General features: G+C 42.0%; 1 protein-coding gene across 2 annotated transcripts in view; it reads right to left on the reverse strand.

The window, feature by feature from the left end:
* Nucleotides 1-2,307: 2,307 nt before the first annotated feature.
* ACVR2A (activin A receptor type 2A) overlaps nt 2,308-18,506 on the reverse strand; it is an 82,207-nt gene continuing 66,008 nt past the window's right edge. The window contains exons 5-12 of one of the 2 annotated variants that reach the window (XM_077447738.1): nt 18,165-18,188; nt 13,663-13,806; nt 11,442-11,585; nt 8,978-9,123; nt 8,652-8,766; nt 7,424-7,562; nt 5,201-5,331; nt 2,308-3,220 (exon numbers count right to left, since the gene is read on the reverse strand). In XM_077447738.1, the coding sequence (XP_077303864.1) occupies nt 3,026-3,220; nt 5,201-5,331; nt 7,424-7,562; nt 8,652-8,766; nt 8,978-9,123; nt 11,442-11,585; nt 13,663-13,806; nt 18,165-18,188 (1,038 nt within the window). In that variant the 3' untranslated portion in view covers nt 2,308-3,025. The remainder of the gene's footprint in view (nt 3,221-5,200; nt 5,332-7,423; nt 7,563-8,651; nt 8,767-8,977; nt 9,124-11,441; nt 11,586-13,662; nt 13,807-18,164; nt 18,189-18,506) is intronic. The other variant, XM_077447739.1, reaches the window with a different exon arrangement.

Genomic DNA, 18,506 nt, shown 5'->3' on the forward strand with positions numbered 1-18,506 from the left:
CTCCAATGATCTACATGGGCTAAAGCAAAGGTTTTTCTATCTGACTGGAGGAGATCTTTAAACGGTGACACAAGGAATCTGAAGCTGCGGTAAAATATAGACCTGGCATGATTACACAAACTCCGATTCCAGTGTTGCACTGACATGATGGCACTGCGTGGTTGCAATTATAGTATGAGGAATTCTGGGTCGTGAAATTTCCTGAGGAGATCTGAAAACGGCCAACTTGGCCATTCACTGAACAGACATACAACATAAATATAAAGGAAATATAGGAGCGAGAGAGCACAAAACCGGGTGTTCCAGTGTCCGAGCTTGCAAAGATAAAAAAAAAAAACAAAAAAAAAAAAAAAAAAAACACATGCTTCTATTTTCAATGGTTCCTCAGACACAGCAAATCTATATAACACATCAGCAGGTAAGAAAGAATTTCCTATGTGGGCAGGTAAAGAAAATAAAGAGTTCTTCACAGAAAAGTAAATAAAAAAAAAAAAAAAAAACCAACACTGTTTAGGAATGGTTATTTCTTTTGGACATTAACCCTTCCAGTAATAAAAGAGATGGAAAATGCTATATTTAACCCATAAGTGATGCATCCAATGGAAGGGAATGTCACCAGCGCTAATCAAGTGCCTTATAGGAAATCCTTTGTGAAAGGAAAAAAAGTGAATTTGGGAAGCCTCAGATGGAGGTTACCATGCGGATTCCTGGGTTGTAGGCACCATCACTGCCCCAGAGATGGTATGAACTTCAGAATGAGGTTGCCAGGCTGACTTTGAACGAGCCTACAGTCCATAAATATGGTGTGGCGAGCCACTAAGCTGACTTTACAGCTGTAGGCTCTTTCGAACACACAAGCCCCATGGTTAGTAACACAGCCTCAGATTGAGGTTGCAAGGTTGGCATCTGAGCTAGAAGCTCATTCAAAGATGCAGAGAACCCATAAGAAGATAGTATGCAGCCTCAGATTGAGAGGGCCAGTCTGTCTACTGGCTGTAGGCCCCTTCAAAGATGGTTTCATTAACCCACAAGCATGCTGTTGCCCTAGAGATTGTATGTCAACCTCAAGTAAAGGATGACAGCTTCTGGGTTCCCCTTTCAACCAAACCTTGCACTTAAGGAAAGGCCTGCTTTTTCATGGTAGCTCCCCTCCCACCATAAACGCTGCATAAATGAACCTGTGGCGGGAAAATTGTTACGTACCCCAACCTTTCTGCAATTCCTGTAGTGCTGGGGGTGATTTCACCCTTCTGCGGGCAAGATCTTAGGAAATATTGAGCAGGCCCAAATCTCACAAGAAGGCACTGCAACCCATCATCTTGTGATATTTGGGCAACTCAACATTCTCCCAGATCTGGCCAAAGTATGACGACATCATCTTTGCCCAGCCACCACAACAGGAAGCCGAGAAAGGCAAGCCTAGTCTCCATTCCCATCCAGTGGTTTAGGGAGGGGAGACGTTTATATACTCAGTCCTTTAAACTTATTAAAGAATAAGTCCCCTCAGCAGGCATCAGAGAGAGATGAGTGCGTGGCGGTGGGGGGAGGGGGGGTGGGGAGTAAACACAATCATGTCCGACCCACTTTAAATACTCAGTCTAAACAAAACCTATTACAGACCTTTTAAAAATGTCAACCCTTAGAAGTCAAGACGTAGCAGGCCAACAAGTCCTGGAAGGGACTGATACTATAAAAGCTAACACCTCCTTCGAGAAAACGTACAGTGATCAATGCACTATGGATACACTCAATGCTCTGCTCACCCGATTTCCCCATAATAAAAACCAATCTTCCTAGTCCGTGGGCTTGTCTTTTTTCCCCAGCTTTTAAAAAAATAAATAAAAACACACAATACACGCTGTCTTCTCTACGGCGTGTACAACATCCAACTACACCTCTCTAAACAGTCACCTGCTGCAGCAATGCATTGTGGGCTTTAAAGGGCATATTCTAACCAAGACTGAGGTAGCACAGCCTACACCCCTCACAAACAAAAAAGGAAGAAGGACAATTTCTGAAGATGGGCTGAATTCTGAGAGAAGGAAAAAAAAAAAAAAATAAATAAAATAAAAAAAAAGCCAAGTAATACGTTAAAAGTTGTGTTTAAGTAAGAAACCCTATGCACTTGTTTATGCTGGTTCCAGGGTCCCTTAAACTACAAAAATGAATAGCAGGGGATGTCCTTTTGATGGGTTAAATAAAACCTACCACATTTATTCTTAAATAACAAAAAAATTGTAATACGTACATATATATTAAAAAAACAAACAAAAAAAAAAACAAAAAAAAAAAAAAACCACATGGATCGGTTATTTAAAATTGCTTAGTGTTTTCAACTGTATAATTTAATTTAGAGAGACTGTGGAACTGAGGTATAGCTTGTTGAGGGAGGTTAAACTATGCTTGGAAGCCTCTTAAAAATGTCCCACAAACTTTTCTTATAGGTTCCTATACACAGAAGAGCAGCACAGGGGAACATTCACAAGCTGTGTCATATTGGCATTACAATAGTCATTTATAGAAACACAACAGCAAATGCAATAAAAACAGTTACCCTTTTTTCTTAAAATCTGAAATGAAATGCTTTGATTTAAAAAAAAAAAAAAAAAAAATATTCATAGGATATATACATATATATACACACATATGTATATGTGTATATATACACATATATATTTTTATATATATATATATATATATATATATATATATATATATATATATATATATATATATATATATATATATATATATATATTTATAGCAGTAGTTCACTCAAGGTTCAGTCCTTCTCTGACGTGTTTAGAAAACAAAGAAGAGGGAAATCGGTCAGTTGTCCAGAGAGGTCTCCTTGTTTCTTCATGTTTTATTCATTCCATAATTCGTTGCCGAACCGTTGCAGGCCACGAGGAATGATACGCCGGGTGCGTCCCGAGGGACGGACTTTTGCAGTACAGACCAACCATTTCCGCTGAGAGTCATTCCTTAGCTTAGCAGCTGTGAGTCCGTTGGTCTAGTGCAAGTATCATAGACTAGATTCCTTGGGCGGGAAGTCCACGTTTGTCACCATGGTGACTACTGTTACAATGTCCTCTGTGGTAATGATATTTGTGAGTCTTTGCATCTGGATGATCCGCTCCTCCACGCAGCCGGCCGATAACCGGGCTTCTGCGTCGTGATCCCAGCACTCCTCGATGGTTTCACAGAGCATCGCCAACCCCTGGGTGGAGAAAGGGTGGGATTCAGTTATCAGAAATTCACATTCAATCATTTGGACACAACCTGATATACACGCGTAAAATTCACTGGAGTGGTGGCATCACTTTCATTTTTCCCATTATTTTATGTATTTTGACTATGGTCTTTTGTGACCTTATCTAGGGACTATCTGTACCCATGATGATCACAATCAGTCCTATGATTTAGGTGTCCATTTATGAAACTGAACAGCAGTGATCCCGAGGTAAGAGAACTATTGCAACGTTAAAGATTTTTTTCCCTCAGAGTTCAGTTTTAAAGTAGAACAGGAACATACAAAAAGTAATGTTTCCTGGACTTGCAACAGGATTGAACATTGCTATGTCTATCCCTATGCCACTTTAACTACTTCAAGACCAATCCTATTCCTGACACTTGTTTATAAATTCAAAGCAGTATTTTTGCTAGAAAATTACTTAGAACCCCCAAACATAACATATTTTTTTTAGCAGAGACTCTGGAGAATAAAATAGCGGTCATTGCAGTATTTTATGTCACAGTACTTATTTGCGCAGCGGTCTTTCAAACGCAATTTTTTTGGGGAAAAAAAAAAATACACTTCACTGAAAAAACTAAACCGTAAAGTTAGCCCAATTTTTTATTATATTCTGAAAGATGATGTTGTGATGCTCTCACTCTAATGATCATGGTGATACCTCATGTGTGATTTGACCTCGGTTTACATTTAGGGGCGTGACTTATGTACGCGCTTTCGTTTGCGCGCGGGCACGTGGGAATGGGGGAGTTTAAAAAAAAAAAAAAAGATATAAACACGCCCACAGTGACAGCTGCTCTTTATGGGAGAGATCTGGGGTCTAAAAGACCCCATACCCCTCCTCTGCACTTGAAAGTATTAAAAAAAAAAAAATTTGCATTCTTGAATACTTTGGATCTTTTAAAATTGGCGCTGTTGGCTGCCGAGTAAACCAGAAGGGACATTGCTTCCGGGTTACAACAGCAAAGACCCGATCAAAGCAGATTCTGGCTTTGCCCGGGACTCCAGCCAGCTGACGGACATGTCAGCTGGTCGCTCAAATCTCTCGGTGGGATGGAAGACCCGGGCGGAGTGGCAGGGGGAAGTCCCCTATCGCTGCTTCCCCTATCGCAGGGGGACATCCCCTAACAGCCGAGTGGTTGCTTAGCCGCATCGGTTGTCATTACATGAAAGCTGACCATCCACTCTAAAAATAAAAAATAAAGTAGCGGGGGGGGGGGGGGGGGGGGGGGGGGGGGTTGCCTCTGGCTGCAGGCCTCACCCCAGTACAACTACTTACCCAAAATCACACACAGGTAATTGATTTTGCAGGCAGTGGTTAATGGTATAAAATACCTTGTGATCCTGTTGATGGCAGGTTATGTAACCCTGTGAGCTGCTGTGCTAACTATAATGATTATGTGATTATGTAAGCAGTGAGTGAGGCTACACACACTCACTCCTGACTGACTAGCCTCAAGTCTAGCTAGTCAAAATGTTGCTGGTAACCAAGCCCCACCCACAGCTCATTAATAATTTAGTTCCAACAGTAGTTTGCACATCCCAGGGAAAAGACATGCAAACCTTGCTGCAACCCACTTTCCTCTTTAGTATCCAGCAGCTATTGCACAAAAGCCAGATGACCAGTGCTGTTCTATGTTATTTCAAGGTAATGTTGACTCCCTGAACTCAGGGAACATAGCCACAGGATAGGGTTTCAAATAGGGCAATACATTTTTTTTTTTTTTTTTAATTTTGAGCTACTTTAAACATTATACAATATGCATTCCATTTTAAAACTACAACTGATTTTATTTTTAGATTAACATTTTTACAAAGAGACTGGATAATGTGCACTGAAAGAACACAACATTTACATAACCTTATCAGCTTAAAAAAAGAAAAAACAGGAGCCATAAGACAACCACATTCTTTATGGCAACAACAGTGAAATGTTTTCCTACTTACTGCGTGTTTCTGCCAACATTCCCTTAAAATGGGCCTTTTCTTCTTATGTACTACCACCTCCTGCATGTCCTCCAGAGAGGGGTGCTGCCCTATTTCCTCCTCAAATGGTAACATGTACTCGTCCACAGGACCTGACACAAGGATTCGGACAGATGAAGGTTTAGTCTACTACTGGATAGCATTTTATTCATCTACTAAAAACGGATTCAAAAAGACTGTCCTTTTCTCAATTATTCAGTGAGAAGCTGCACAACTATAACCCACAATGAGAAAAACGACACATTTCTAATGTGCCCACACAATTGATTTACATCAGTGTTTAAAAAAATAAATAAATAATAATCGGTTATGAAACGATTTTAGGCTGCTTCAAAATCCTTACAAAGACATCAATAGATTATTTTTCTTTGGTGGCAGGGCTTAAGACAAAAATGTTCTGGACAGCCTGTACACACTGCTTTTGTCCAGAGGGTGTTGTGAGCTGCACAATGCATGACAGGCAGTGGCACTCCCAATAATAATAATAATAATAATATAAAAAAAAAAAAAAAAGACAATGCCCAAAGCATGCTGCAAAATTAAGAATCAAAAAGAGGAAATACAGATTGTACACTACAACAGAAAATAAACTAGAGCAGGAATAAAAAGGGTGAACTGGGGCTGTAGCCTGCCTAGCAATATGATATCAAAGCGGTACAAGTGTTTTGCATAGAAGTTTGTATATTGTAGGCCTGTATTGCTTAGTAATAACAATTAAATCTGTCCAAAGAGTCTAGTAGACATCCCAGGTATGATGAAGTTTGAAACACAATCATAAAATGTAATAATTATAAATTATATAAAGAAAAATAATTACAATAACATAAGTTTCCCCACGAATCACTAATCGCTCAATTCTGCAAGTGTTCTAATTTATTATCGCTGTTTTCTAGCTGGTCTAAAACCACTTTTGACGTAAAGGGACCCTTTTTTGATGCCATGGACAATCTCAAGTTTCCAGGCAGAAAGAACAGTATATATAATATAAAAGTGCATGCAGGGTACTGGACAAAGCATTAGGGACAAAAAGGGAGGTGAAATAATTTGATACAGTAATGCAATCTGTAAGATTAGAGTGTACTTTTTTTTGTACTTTTCGAATTTACCACCGGGCTCCGTACCCATGCGTTGCAGCGCTCGCAGGAAACGGAGCCCAGCACACAGAGCATCAGGCAGAGGACACAGCAGGGGGACATCGCAAGATCCTGGTGACAAGGCAAGTATGCTGTACAAGGACTCTGCAATACAATCCCGAGGCTTGGGGTTACCGCTAACGGTAATGAAATTTAACCCCAAAACAAACTCGGGAATACCAACAGAAGGGTTAAAATGACCCAATCGCCAGACCATACACTAACAATTTTCAAATGAGATACTATATGAATTTTATATATGTAAAAGCCTCTGTTGTGTAGACATCTAAAAGCCCTGAGACCGTTGATGGGCACTTCCATCTTGGATGTGATGTCAGCAGCCCCAGCAGACTCACAGCTGATACTCAGACAACACTCTATATTATTCCCCTCCGCTCCTCCCCCAGCCATTACATAACAGGTTATGGAGAGTGGTGCGTGGAGGAGGAGCTGGACCATCACATACAATAATTAGGCATTTCCAAAAGGAGAGAGGGCTATTATGCCCCTTTGTGTGTGACGTGCATGAGGACTCCTCCGCAACCGCTACTGCCAAAAGTTCAAGGGAGAACAAAGACATGATCCATGATGCTGCACAGCGCTGTAGTCTTATGATGGTGGTGATGATGACAATCTCAGCCTGGACTCCTACCAGCCTGACCCAAACACATTTCGCTCTGCCCACCCAATGCTTTACTCAGGTTGAACTGGATGGACTGGTGTCTTTATTCAACCTTACTATGTAACTATATATGTAACTATATGTTAATAATGGGGACAAAAAATTAGCTCTCCTGGAAGTAATCAAAATTCTCCATCAAATTCAAAAGGCAAAGTGCAGTTATATGAAGACGAACGAAGGAATAAAAAAAGAAGAGAGAAGGAAGAAGAAATTATGGAAAGGAAAGCATCAGAAATACTGTAGTCTTCATGAGCTCAAAGTATGGTACAGACTTTTTCAAACTTTCAGCAACTAGTGGACATTTCAGTGGTTTTAGGGGATGAAGAGGAAGTTCATTATTCTACTACTATATAGCGTGACTGTACTCACCATCAGATGCCGTGCACCTAGATGCCAGTTCCCAGAGGACGAGACCGAAGGCGTACATGTCTATCCTCAGAAAGGAATCTCTCTGGAAATTAATAGCACCCTCTAATACTTCTGGAGCCATGTACCTCCGTGTTCCCACCTGAAACAACACCACCACAGCCAGACATAATAATCAAAATTTGATTGAGGTATAAAAGGCGATAACATGGAGAAAAGCGTAAGAAGGCAACTCTACAGTCCTCAGAGTCAAGCGTTTCATTGTTATTCGGTGACCCATGTCAGGATCTAATGACGCTGAGAGGAGCGGCGGGGCAGCACTCTGACCCGATAATGACACCACATAGCAAAAGGGGATCAGAGGGTTGACTGACAATGCGTGTGAAGACAGACACAGTGATGTCACAGCATAGCAGAATTTGGATAAAGGAAATGGAGGGCCGCCAATGCTGCAGATTCAATGGCTTTGTTGGCCCTCCATTACCATCACCCGTTATGCTATGCAGTGACCTCACCATGTCCATCTTCACAGCACGTTGTCTGCAAGACCTCTCCCCTGCTCAGTGCAGGAAGGCCACAACAGCACCACAGGCAGGATTTGAAGTAGAGATTACAAAATAGATTTTCCAGTATAAGGAAAGCTTAAAGGGATTGTAAAACCTTACATATACCCAGTGAAGTGACTGGGTTCAGGGGATACACAGAGATTAAACAAATCCTCCTACAGAAGTTATACCCGTTTATCTGCAGTCCCCTCTACATCCAAAAGGCCAAAATGTGTAAAATGCAGTCTGAGCTGTCAGAAAAAAGGGAGCGTGGAGCTGAAATTTTACTCTGCAGAGCTCAGTGAGGAAAGCTCCGAGACCCGATTGGAAGGACAGGACACCCCCACAACCTTCACACAGGAACAGAGCTGATGCTGTGTGCTGGATATCCTTCCCTTGCCGCATTTGTTTCTCTTGGTGTCAGGAAAACTTCTCAGAAGTGAAACGTGCAGATAGAGGAATGAGGCAGCAGACAGAAAGGACATCAATTGCCCTTGAGACAAGTACACACTATAGAGGGATAGCCCCACCTACTGCCAGTCATCTCCCACTCGATTCAGTACACCAGCCCATGGCATATTGTTATGGTCTACAGAACTTTTCATCCTGTGGCTGGTAATATTGCATTTTTTCAGAAGTAATCAATTTGTGTACAGAGGTTTATTTCTACATCTTATGACACCTACCTGACCATGTGTGTCACCAGCAGATTTACCGGCTTCAAACTTAAGAGCAAGACCAAAATCTGCTAAACAGGCCGTCAGGTTGTTTTTCAGGAGGATATTTTTGCTTTTGATATCCCTGTAGAAAGATGGGAAAACATGGCTTAATGATTAGCTAAGGATGTTCAGAGCCTTCAGCATTACACAGTAACCTCAATGTGAGTTTTTAATGCACCTTCTTTATTAAATATTGCAGTCCATACTCAGAGGTGCCTGTGTCTTTTTCTGTCTCTCCAGCATTACCGGAGCAGTGCATAGAAGTATCGACCAACCAAACCAAATGGCTTTACCTGTGGGCTACTGCTGGCTTGTGGCCATCTTTGATGTTGGGGATATCTTCGTGGAGGTACGACAGGCCCCTAGCCATCGTCTCAGCAATGTGATACAGCTCATTCCAAGTAAGCACATTTGCCTTGAGATAATCTGTAAGAGAACCCTGCAGAAGAGAGAAAGACTTCAGAATCTTTTATCGTTTAAAAGGGTAATAGCTTGTGTCCCCTAGACTAGGGAAGTATTCAAACAACCTGTCAAGACAGTTGTAAAATATAAAAAATAATTTTAAAAAGTGTGCTCTATTGGGGCAATTTACTTTTTGTCCAAACTATGGACCTCCAGTTCAGGAACTACAATTTTCATCATGCCCAGTCAAGTCTGTGAATGTCAGTTTTACAATGCCTCATGGGACGCACAGTTCCACAACAGCTCGAGGGCAGTAGTTTGAAGATCCCTGCTGTAAGCAATATGAAATCTTCTTAAAATGAGAGAAATCACCTATGATCTGCGCTCCCATTGGGAAGATTTCTCCTCTATTCTAGTTTTGGTGCAACTAAAGTTTTTAGTTTTCCCTCACTTTTAGTCCCACTGACAACAGTCATCAGGACATAAATAGAGAGATGGCGTATTAACAGAGAAGAAAAGTTCTAATTGTCCCTTATTTAAAGTGGAATTCCAGCTTTACCCTAACTAGCCATAAAAAGGTCCCCTTCCTCTCCAAACACCTATACTGACTAACCTATGCAAAAAGAGATGCAAATACTCACCACCTATTTTCAGTGTGCTTCAGTCCGGTCATGTGATCTTGTGTCAGCCAACAGCGACTGCAACAGAGGAGAAAATGCTCCAACAACTAGTAAAGCTTGGAGCAGTGATGTCACTTATCAGCTTCTATGGTCCATCTGTTGTTGGCATCCTTCCTTCTTCCTTGCTCCTTCAGCCACCGCTGGTTGACACAGGTGAGCTGGATCACATGACCGGACTAGAAGGGCCTGAAAATAGCTAAGTATATACATCTTTCTTACACAGGTTATAGCAAGCATAGGTGTTAGGAGGAGACATTTTTAAGGGCTTGTTACGTTTAAGCTGGAATTATTTGCATTCTTGGCTGTGCACTACTATATTAATCATAATATTACCCTGGAAAGGGCATGATAAATACCACATTCAGATGGAAGGGTCCAAGGTGGCACTCCGTTTATTTAGCATGTATATATTTATGCCACACATGTGTTTGCTTTGTACCGTCACCTAACAAAGGGGACCTTTGCCTCTCAAAAACTTTGGCATTTCTACAAAAAAAAAAAGCTGCATGTGGTATGGTGGTGTGTTTTGGCAATAATTCATGGGGCCAACATAGGCTAAGCACACTCTTCACCGTTCTGGGGATTAGAGACAGTGTGACACAAAATTCTGATTTTAAGTATTTACAACGATTTCCCTATTCAAGAGATTTCCCTTCCTGTCAAGTAGCGACTGGATTTTTCTCCAATGCAGACAACTACCAAAAACATTTTACGGAAGAAAATCGAACAGCAAGTTTAAAACTTTTCTCCACTAACCAGATCTGAAAATAAAAATGCTGGAGTTAGGCTCTAATATTGACTATTAGAAATAGAATTAAGAATTTGACCAAAAAAAAAAAAAAAAAAAAAATCAGCCTCTTCCATCACAGCAGTTCTGAGGAGCAGGTTACTACCTTTACATGTCCCGAAGAAAGGGGCATTTTAGGACCTCTGAAACGTGTTTATACATTTCCCTTAAATTTGATTAAAAAGACCATTTTAAATAATGGTCTCGGGGTCACACTGGTGCGATGCGGGAACCAGCGCAATTCCTGTGCGGTTACCGCATCACATCTGACTCGCAGGCACTTCACACAGCTCTTTGAACCGATTGAGGTAGCAATAGTAAGTTGACACCCCCAAGTTGATTCGCAGCACGCAGTGCAAACTGTGGAATCTGATCGCAAGGGTGTGAACATCCATGTGATCCAATTCCAGTGCAGATCAAAAAAAAAAAAAAAAAGGGAGGGTCCTGCACCATTTTGGTGTGAATGCAATGCGATGCGATTTCAGCCATAAGAACTGTATGGCTGAATTTGCATCGCACAGACATTGCATGTGATGTGCACAGATTTGCGGTGCGAATCACATACGATATCTGGCATCACACTAATGTGAACCCAGCCTTAAAAAAGTTTAACATTTTTGGTTTTGGTTCTCTTAACACAACACCTCCCCCCCCCCCCCCAATCATATTTACTTACAGGATTACATTAAAAAAAAGTAACCACGTTTGAAAAAAGATCTAGGGATTTTTTCTATAGCAACTCTGATAGGAATGTGTTCAAAAGAAAAATAGCACCAACTAGAACTAAGACACTATTTTATGCCATCATGCATCTAAAAGATAAATATACAAACATAATCAAGATTCGTCCATGAATATCAAGACTTTAATGTCTAAAAGGAATCAAACCTTTTCGTGGAAAGCGGTTATGAGCCAGAGGTCTGTGTCCAAGTTGGTGCCACGTTTTTCTGCTCCAATAAAATGCAAGATATTTTCATGCTTCATGCCAGGCAGGCTGTAGATCTCATATTCGTTTTGCCACGACAATTTGTCCTGAAGGACAAAACAAAAGCTGTTAAGAGTTTTTCCGCTCAACCCTCTCGGTCAAGGTTATAGTGTGTACCTAGAATAAGCCTGCCACACACATTTTAAGTTTAGCCAATTCCTGCTGACCTGGCCCTGTCAGCAACACTCAGCTCAACGATGTTGGTTTTTCAATCAACTTTTGTCAAGTAGCTGTTGGAAAAATAGTCAGCACATCATGTGGAAACATAACCGAGCTGGCCACACATTTTACATTTTTGGAGTTTAATTATTTTTGGAACTAGTCTTCTTTCACCGTGCCGCAGGTTTTCAATGTTTTACAAACCAAATTATGAACTGAAATGAGCAGTGTTAAAGTTTTGTTTAGTTCTTTTTTTATGCACTATGAAGACTTTTGTTGTAGAAAACTTTTTTTTATAAAACCACACAACTTAAAGAGGAACTGCAGTCTGCTCACATGATTTGTAATAAAAACATCTTTGTCATTCTGAAGCTTCCCTCCAACCACTTTGCATATTTTTTTTATATATATACTGCCATTCTATACTTGCCAAATATGCTGCAGAAATCTCCCTCCACTAAGCCTGGCTGCAGCCATTTTAACTGTGGGCAAGCTGAAGCGGCTGCCTGTTTACTTCCTGGATTTACAGACGCCCACAGCTCCAACTCTGCAGCTTTCATTGTGTTTCAGTGTGTGTGAGTCTTAGGACTCCAGGTTGGGAGTCTATTACAGTGGCTGCTGTGCAGCAAAGATATCAGAAGAGTGGGTTTGGTTAACCAAGGATAGATATAGATATGCGTCAAAATCTCCCTTGACTGAAGCCTGAAGCCAGCACTTGGATTGCGCTCCACAGGCTATTGACATGCAGTGAGGAAGAGCTTCAACACCCTCATTGCCCGTTTTAACATTTTTTGGCAACAAGCAGCAATGTGTGCATTGCATGTGGTTGCAGGGTGTTTGCGGTGCCTCCCCATTGACTTGAATGTGTTGCGTCCAGTGACCTTGCCACCCACCAATTGCTAGCAGCCGGTCCAACTTTGCCACAGGCGCGAAGTGTCGCAGCATATAAACACCCACATTCGCTGCCTATTGCTGCCCAAGTGAGGGGGTGGGCCTGCAAAAATGTAGCTCAATGGTGCATATTTGCAGCCCCTCAACCAAAAGTCTAAACAAGGCCTAACACTTAGGAATTTGGGCATTGGAAGAGAGCGATGGCTGTACTAAAAGTAGAGATATCCTTTGTGGAATGGCAGACTAGGTTTTTTTAGCACCCGATTACATCCAGAGGCTCTAATAGGCTTTAAAATAGGGTGGGCTCTGGTCGCAGAGGAGGCTTCTAGAGCCCACCCAGGTGTGTTAACTGTTGCAATGCAGGTCTTATACCCATCACCCGGAAGCGAGGAGGGGAGGCGACGCACAGAGCGGAAGCGAGGAGGGGAGGCGACGCACAGAGCGGAAGCGAGGAGGGGAGGCGACGCACAGAGCGGAAGCGAGGAGGGGAGGAGACGCACAGAGCGGAAGCGAGGAGGGGAGGAGACGCACAGAGCGGAAGCGAGGAGGGGAGGAGACGCACAGAGCGGAAGCGAGGAGGGGAGGAGACGCACAGAGCGGAAGCGAGGAGATGCTGGTGATGCCTGGATGACCCGTCCCTGCCAATGCCTAGGGGCAATTCGCATTGTGCGCTATACAAGTATTTCATTCATTCCATGCCTGTTCCCCGCTGCCACACCTTGGATGCCCAACGCCTAGATATGGTAAGTGTTGGTGGACCGACCAGCAGACAGCGGGGTGTGCGTTTGCCATTTCCCCCCCCCCCCCAAAACAAACCACCACCAGCCGCCACTGATGCGCAAGCGATGGCAAGTTCAGGATATAGTTTCTGTGATGTCACCTATCATGTTTGCTCCTAGTCACGACAGGAATTAAACAGTCACTCAGTCTGGATAACGTCAGCAAAGAGAAGCTTTCTTGAAGAAACATTTCCTAAAAACACATTTTTTACTACACTCTGAATGCTGGTAACAAGCCCAAGCAATCGGGTTGAAGTAATTCTGGAAGATCATGTTTAAACACGCCTGCACATACCTGTATGGGGAATATTTTGACAGCTACGAGTTCATTTAACAACTGTGCCTTCCACACGCAACCAAACCTCCCCCGAGCTTTCACTTCCAGTAACTGCAGAGGCTTCAGCCCCAGCAGCGGAGAGGGTGGTGGAGGTCCTGGATCCTGAAAAAGAGGGGGGAGGGGGGGTGTGTTACAGTCTCTCTCAACCAAATTTATTAAACATTGTTATACATGCAAAAATCTAGCATTGCTTTTCAATCATGTACAGTCAAGTCAGTGTACCCCAGAATCGTAAAGCTCCACATTCAGCCACATTAAAACGAAACACCTGTTTTCATTATTAAATTGGACCATTATAATTTGTGTTTAATACATGCATGTACATAGATATGAATAAGGCTTACATAATAATGCAACATTATGTCCATTGTTGGTATCAGTGAATGAAACAGTGCCCCAAGGACCGGATAAAAGCAAGGACCGCATCTGGCCCCCGGGCCTCAGTTTGGAGTCCACTGCACTAAACCACAGTAACAAAATAGGAATTAACTGTTGTGATTTTTGACTGCTAGTCTAAAGAATTGTTGCACTTTTGGTTACCTTATTTAAAAAAAAAATATATATATATATATATATATATATATATATATATATATATATATACACAAATTACAGATGGCTTATGGGACAGCACACAGCTTTTAAAATTTGAGAATGAGAAAGACAGAAGGAGCTTTACGATTCCTAGAAATGGCTTTTCTGGCCCGATTTTACCTCTAAAACCCCCACTATAGATTAAATTGAAAGCCTTATTTTTAGTCTGCACATAATTAGGAAAGAAGATTTATGTAGGTGGAAGCTGCTGCCCATCAATTCTTGGCATTCTAAGCGTATTGCCTAATATTAAAAGAAAACCCCAACTGCTGGCCTTCTCAGAATTCTGATCCTCATGCAGGAAAGGAAATAAGTTCCTGGATCAGATTGGAAAATGTAAACAAGCATCTGCCTGCACGATCAGCACTTTACTGACCTCCCTTGTCACGCTTGTGTCATCCTCTAGCTAAAATGTAAGTGAACCTGTGCCCCAGACTACACATTAATAACCTATTTACATATTATAATAAAGCAGTAAAAAAACATTTCAAATTATTAATTTTTTTTAAAACCTTTTCCTAAAAATTCTACAAACATGCCGTAACGACAACGTGAAAGTAGTTCGAAATCTTGTATTTAAAAAACGGGGAAAAAAAACAAAAAAAAACACATTACATAGAGATTATATAGCTATCTCTATCGAGAGAATCTATATCTATTTTTCACAGCCTTTGCTCAAATACTTTGTTGTTGAAGCACATTTGGCACCAATTACAGCCTCAAGTCTTTTTGAATATGATGCACACCTATTTTTGGGCAGTTTCTCCCATTCTTCTTTGCAGAATCTCTCAAGCGCCTTCAGATTAGATGGAGAGCGTCGGTGCACAGCCATTTTCAGATCTCTCCAGAGATGTGCAATCGGATTTAAGTCTGGGCTCTGTTGGGCCACTCAAGGACATTCACAGAGTTGTCCTGTTATCTTGGCTGGGTGCTTAGGGTGGTTGTCCTGTTGGGAGATGAACCTTTGCCCCAATCTGAGGTTCAGAGTGCTCTGGAGCAGGATTTCATGAAGGACGTCTCTGTAGATTCCTGCATTCATCTTTTACTCGATCCTGACTAGTTTCCAAGTTCCTGCTGCTGAAAATCATCCCCAGAGCATGACGTCACCGCCATATTTCACTGTAGGCATTGGCCAGGTAATGAGCGGTGCCTAGTTTCCTCCGGACATGACGCTTGCCATTCAGGCCAAATAGTTCAGAGAAATTTTTTGTTTCTCGTGGTCTGAGAATTCTCCAGGTGCCTTTTGGCAAACTCCAGGTGGGCTGTCATGTGCCTTTTACTGAGAAGTGGCTTCCGTCTGGCCACTCTACCATGGAGGCCTGATTAATGGTGTGTTGCAGAGATGGTTGTCCTTCTGGGAGGTTCTCCACTCTCCACAGAGAAATGCTGGAGCTCTTTCAGAGTGAACCTTGGAGTTTGGAAACACCAGGACTCTTCCTAGAGTGGGTCGCCTGGCCAAACTGAGCGATCTGGGGAGAAGAACCTTGGTCCCCTCCCTGACCAAGGTTCTTCTCCCCCGATCGCTCAGTTTGGCCAGGCGGCCCACTCTAGGAAGAGTCCTGGTGTTTTCAAACATCTTCCATTACGGATGGAGGCTGCTATGCTCATTGGGACCTTCAATGTTGCAGAAAGGTTTCTGTACCCTTCCCCAGATCTGTGCCTTCATCCAATCCTGTCTGAGGTCTACAGACAATTCCTTGAACTTCATGGATTGGCCTGTGCGCTGACATGCACTGTTAACCGTGGGAACTTATAAATGACACATGTGTGCCTTTCCAAATCATGTCCAATCAACTGAATTTACCACAAGTGGACTCCAATCAAGTTGTAGAAACATCTCAAGGATGATCAGTGGAAACAGGAGGCACCTGAGCTAAATTTTGAGTGTCATGGCAAAGGCTGTGAATACTTATGTACATGTGATTTTTTTTTTTTTTTTTTTTTTTACTTTTAAAAATAAATTTGCAAAGATTTCAAACCAACTTCTTCCACGTTGTCATTATGGGGTATTGTTTGTAGCATTTTGAGGAAAATAATTGAATCCGTTTTGGAATAAGGCTATAACATAAGAAATTTAAAGTTTAAGAAGTTTACAACAGAGGCACTGAAATCTCAGCTCTTTTTATTTTCTATTGCATCAAAATCTTGTCTGCTAGCCCTCTAATGTAAACACAGTGGGCGCTTCTGAAGGCTCATTCAGACAAGAATACCTAAATACTCAACTTAAATGCAGGATCTTGCTGGTAAAAGATGGCAAGACCCTGTATTTGAAAAAAAGTATGGGCTATAAAAACAAACAAAAACAAACCGAATAATCATCCTAGGTGGAGCCGATGCTGAATCTGTCCCCTGACAGCTCTGCACAGAGAACTGAGTGATCAAATACCACTGATCGCTCAGTTCTCCCCTGTGTTCAGAGCAGAGAGTAGAGCTGGGCGAATTCAAGATTTAAAGAGATTAGATTCTCTCTAGCAGAGAGCCATGGCCGTAAAGACACCAGCTCTCAGCTCTCCTCTTCAGAGCTCACTGGATCTCTGGGATGTGGATGGGCCGGGAGCATCTGTTTTAGGCTCTTAGTGGCTCACAGAGGCTGAGCCAGCTGCTGGTTCAGGCTTCTGGGTGGAACCTGACCACACGCTCGGGATCTTTTTAGAGCCTGGACTGGGTCTGTGATGTCAGCAGACAGCGGCTGCAAACAGGTCACAGGAGTGCAGAACAAACTGCACTCCTGGGATCCATAGGAGCAACACAGCCAAAAAAAAAAAAAACAGTAATGTTGTGTAAACAACGTCAATGCCTAGGACCAACATGTCAATATCAAAAAGGCACAGCTTGTGGCACCTGCACAACTGATTGCACACTACTGAGGTTGACATCAGCCCTGACAGACAATGCAGCAGTGCATGCACAGAATGAATGGGCTTCAGTCAATCAGAACTGCAGAGGTATTTCTTCGTATTGCACTGCCACCGCATGAAAGACTCATTCGCGGCCGATAGGTCAACATCAATAAAGTTGAATCAGTGGTGCAGATGCCATTGACTACACATTGTGGATAGGGACACGTCGGCCCTGAGCAGCGGCAATGGTCAACAGAGTAAATTAATACGGCTAGCATGTAAATGTTAGCACAAATGTTTACATACAGCGCAAAAAACTATTTGATTTACAGCCCCAGATACTGTTGTGTACGGTTTTGTTTTTCATTGTTAAATCACACTAACATTCTAGTGCCAGGTGCAGCTGTCTGAGTGTATAGACTTCTATTGCTGCATACAAAACTAGACACATCTGTAAATGGCGTGCATTTTTAACGCCTATGTGAATGAGCCCCAAGCTGTTAGAAACTGTCTGAAACGCAACTTTGAAGTCTTTGTTGTGAACTTTGAGAATGAATTACTTCAGAGAACAAGCACCTAGAGAGCTCAGGGGTGGTTTGTTTTAAAGCACTTTTACTGCTTGTTAATGATTTGTAAATACTTTACTGTTCACAGTCTGGGCACCAAAGATTAATATGTTTTAAAATGAAGGCTTGTGCAGTAAAATGACCCAACCATTTAACTATTTCTAACACTAAACCTCTTCACAAATATCAATGACCGTAACTTTTTTTTTTAAATGTTTATATCCAAAATGTGCTTAATGTTGCACCAATATCATCCATCTAGAGCGTTAATATAAAAACAGTGGCAGTCTAACCCATAGGATAGCTGAGCGAAGCGATGCGTTAGATGTTACCATGTGACTGGCACGGTGTAGTGAGCAGGCTGCCGTGTGCGTCTGCCATGTTACAACACATAAAAACCTCACAAGTCTATCATGCACAGCACCGAGTGTTATCAATCTGGGGAAACAAGTCATCTTACCTCTATCATTATGTGAAAGGCGTGCTTGTGAAGAAAAACACATATGCAAAATAAAATTACCATCTGTGCCTCAGCAAAAATACGATCATCTTGCATTCCTAGCAATAAAACTATAACCTTCACAAGACCATACAAAAATCTAGATCTGAACAAAATCATCCCAAATCTATTGACAGTGTCCAGGAGTCATTCATGGCACAAGCTGCAGGGCGTGCTTTTACCTTTACACACCAGAGGGCGCTGTTGTAATAAACATATTTTAAAAAGGGGAATGAGCACATTGCTTATCTCATAAGGCGGCGAACATTCCAACGTTTCATCAGTGGAATGCTTTCTATGGAG

Source organism: Lithobates pipiens, unplaced genomic scaffold (assembly GCF_037356315.1).
Source record: "Lithobates pipiens isolate NorthernLeopardFrog02 unplaced genomic scaffold, aLitPip1_a1.2 Scaffold_22, whole genome shotgun sequence".
In the NCBI taxonomy this organism is placed as follows: Eukaryota; Metazoa; Chordata; class Amphibia; order Anura; family Ranidae; genus Lithobates; species Lithobates pipiens.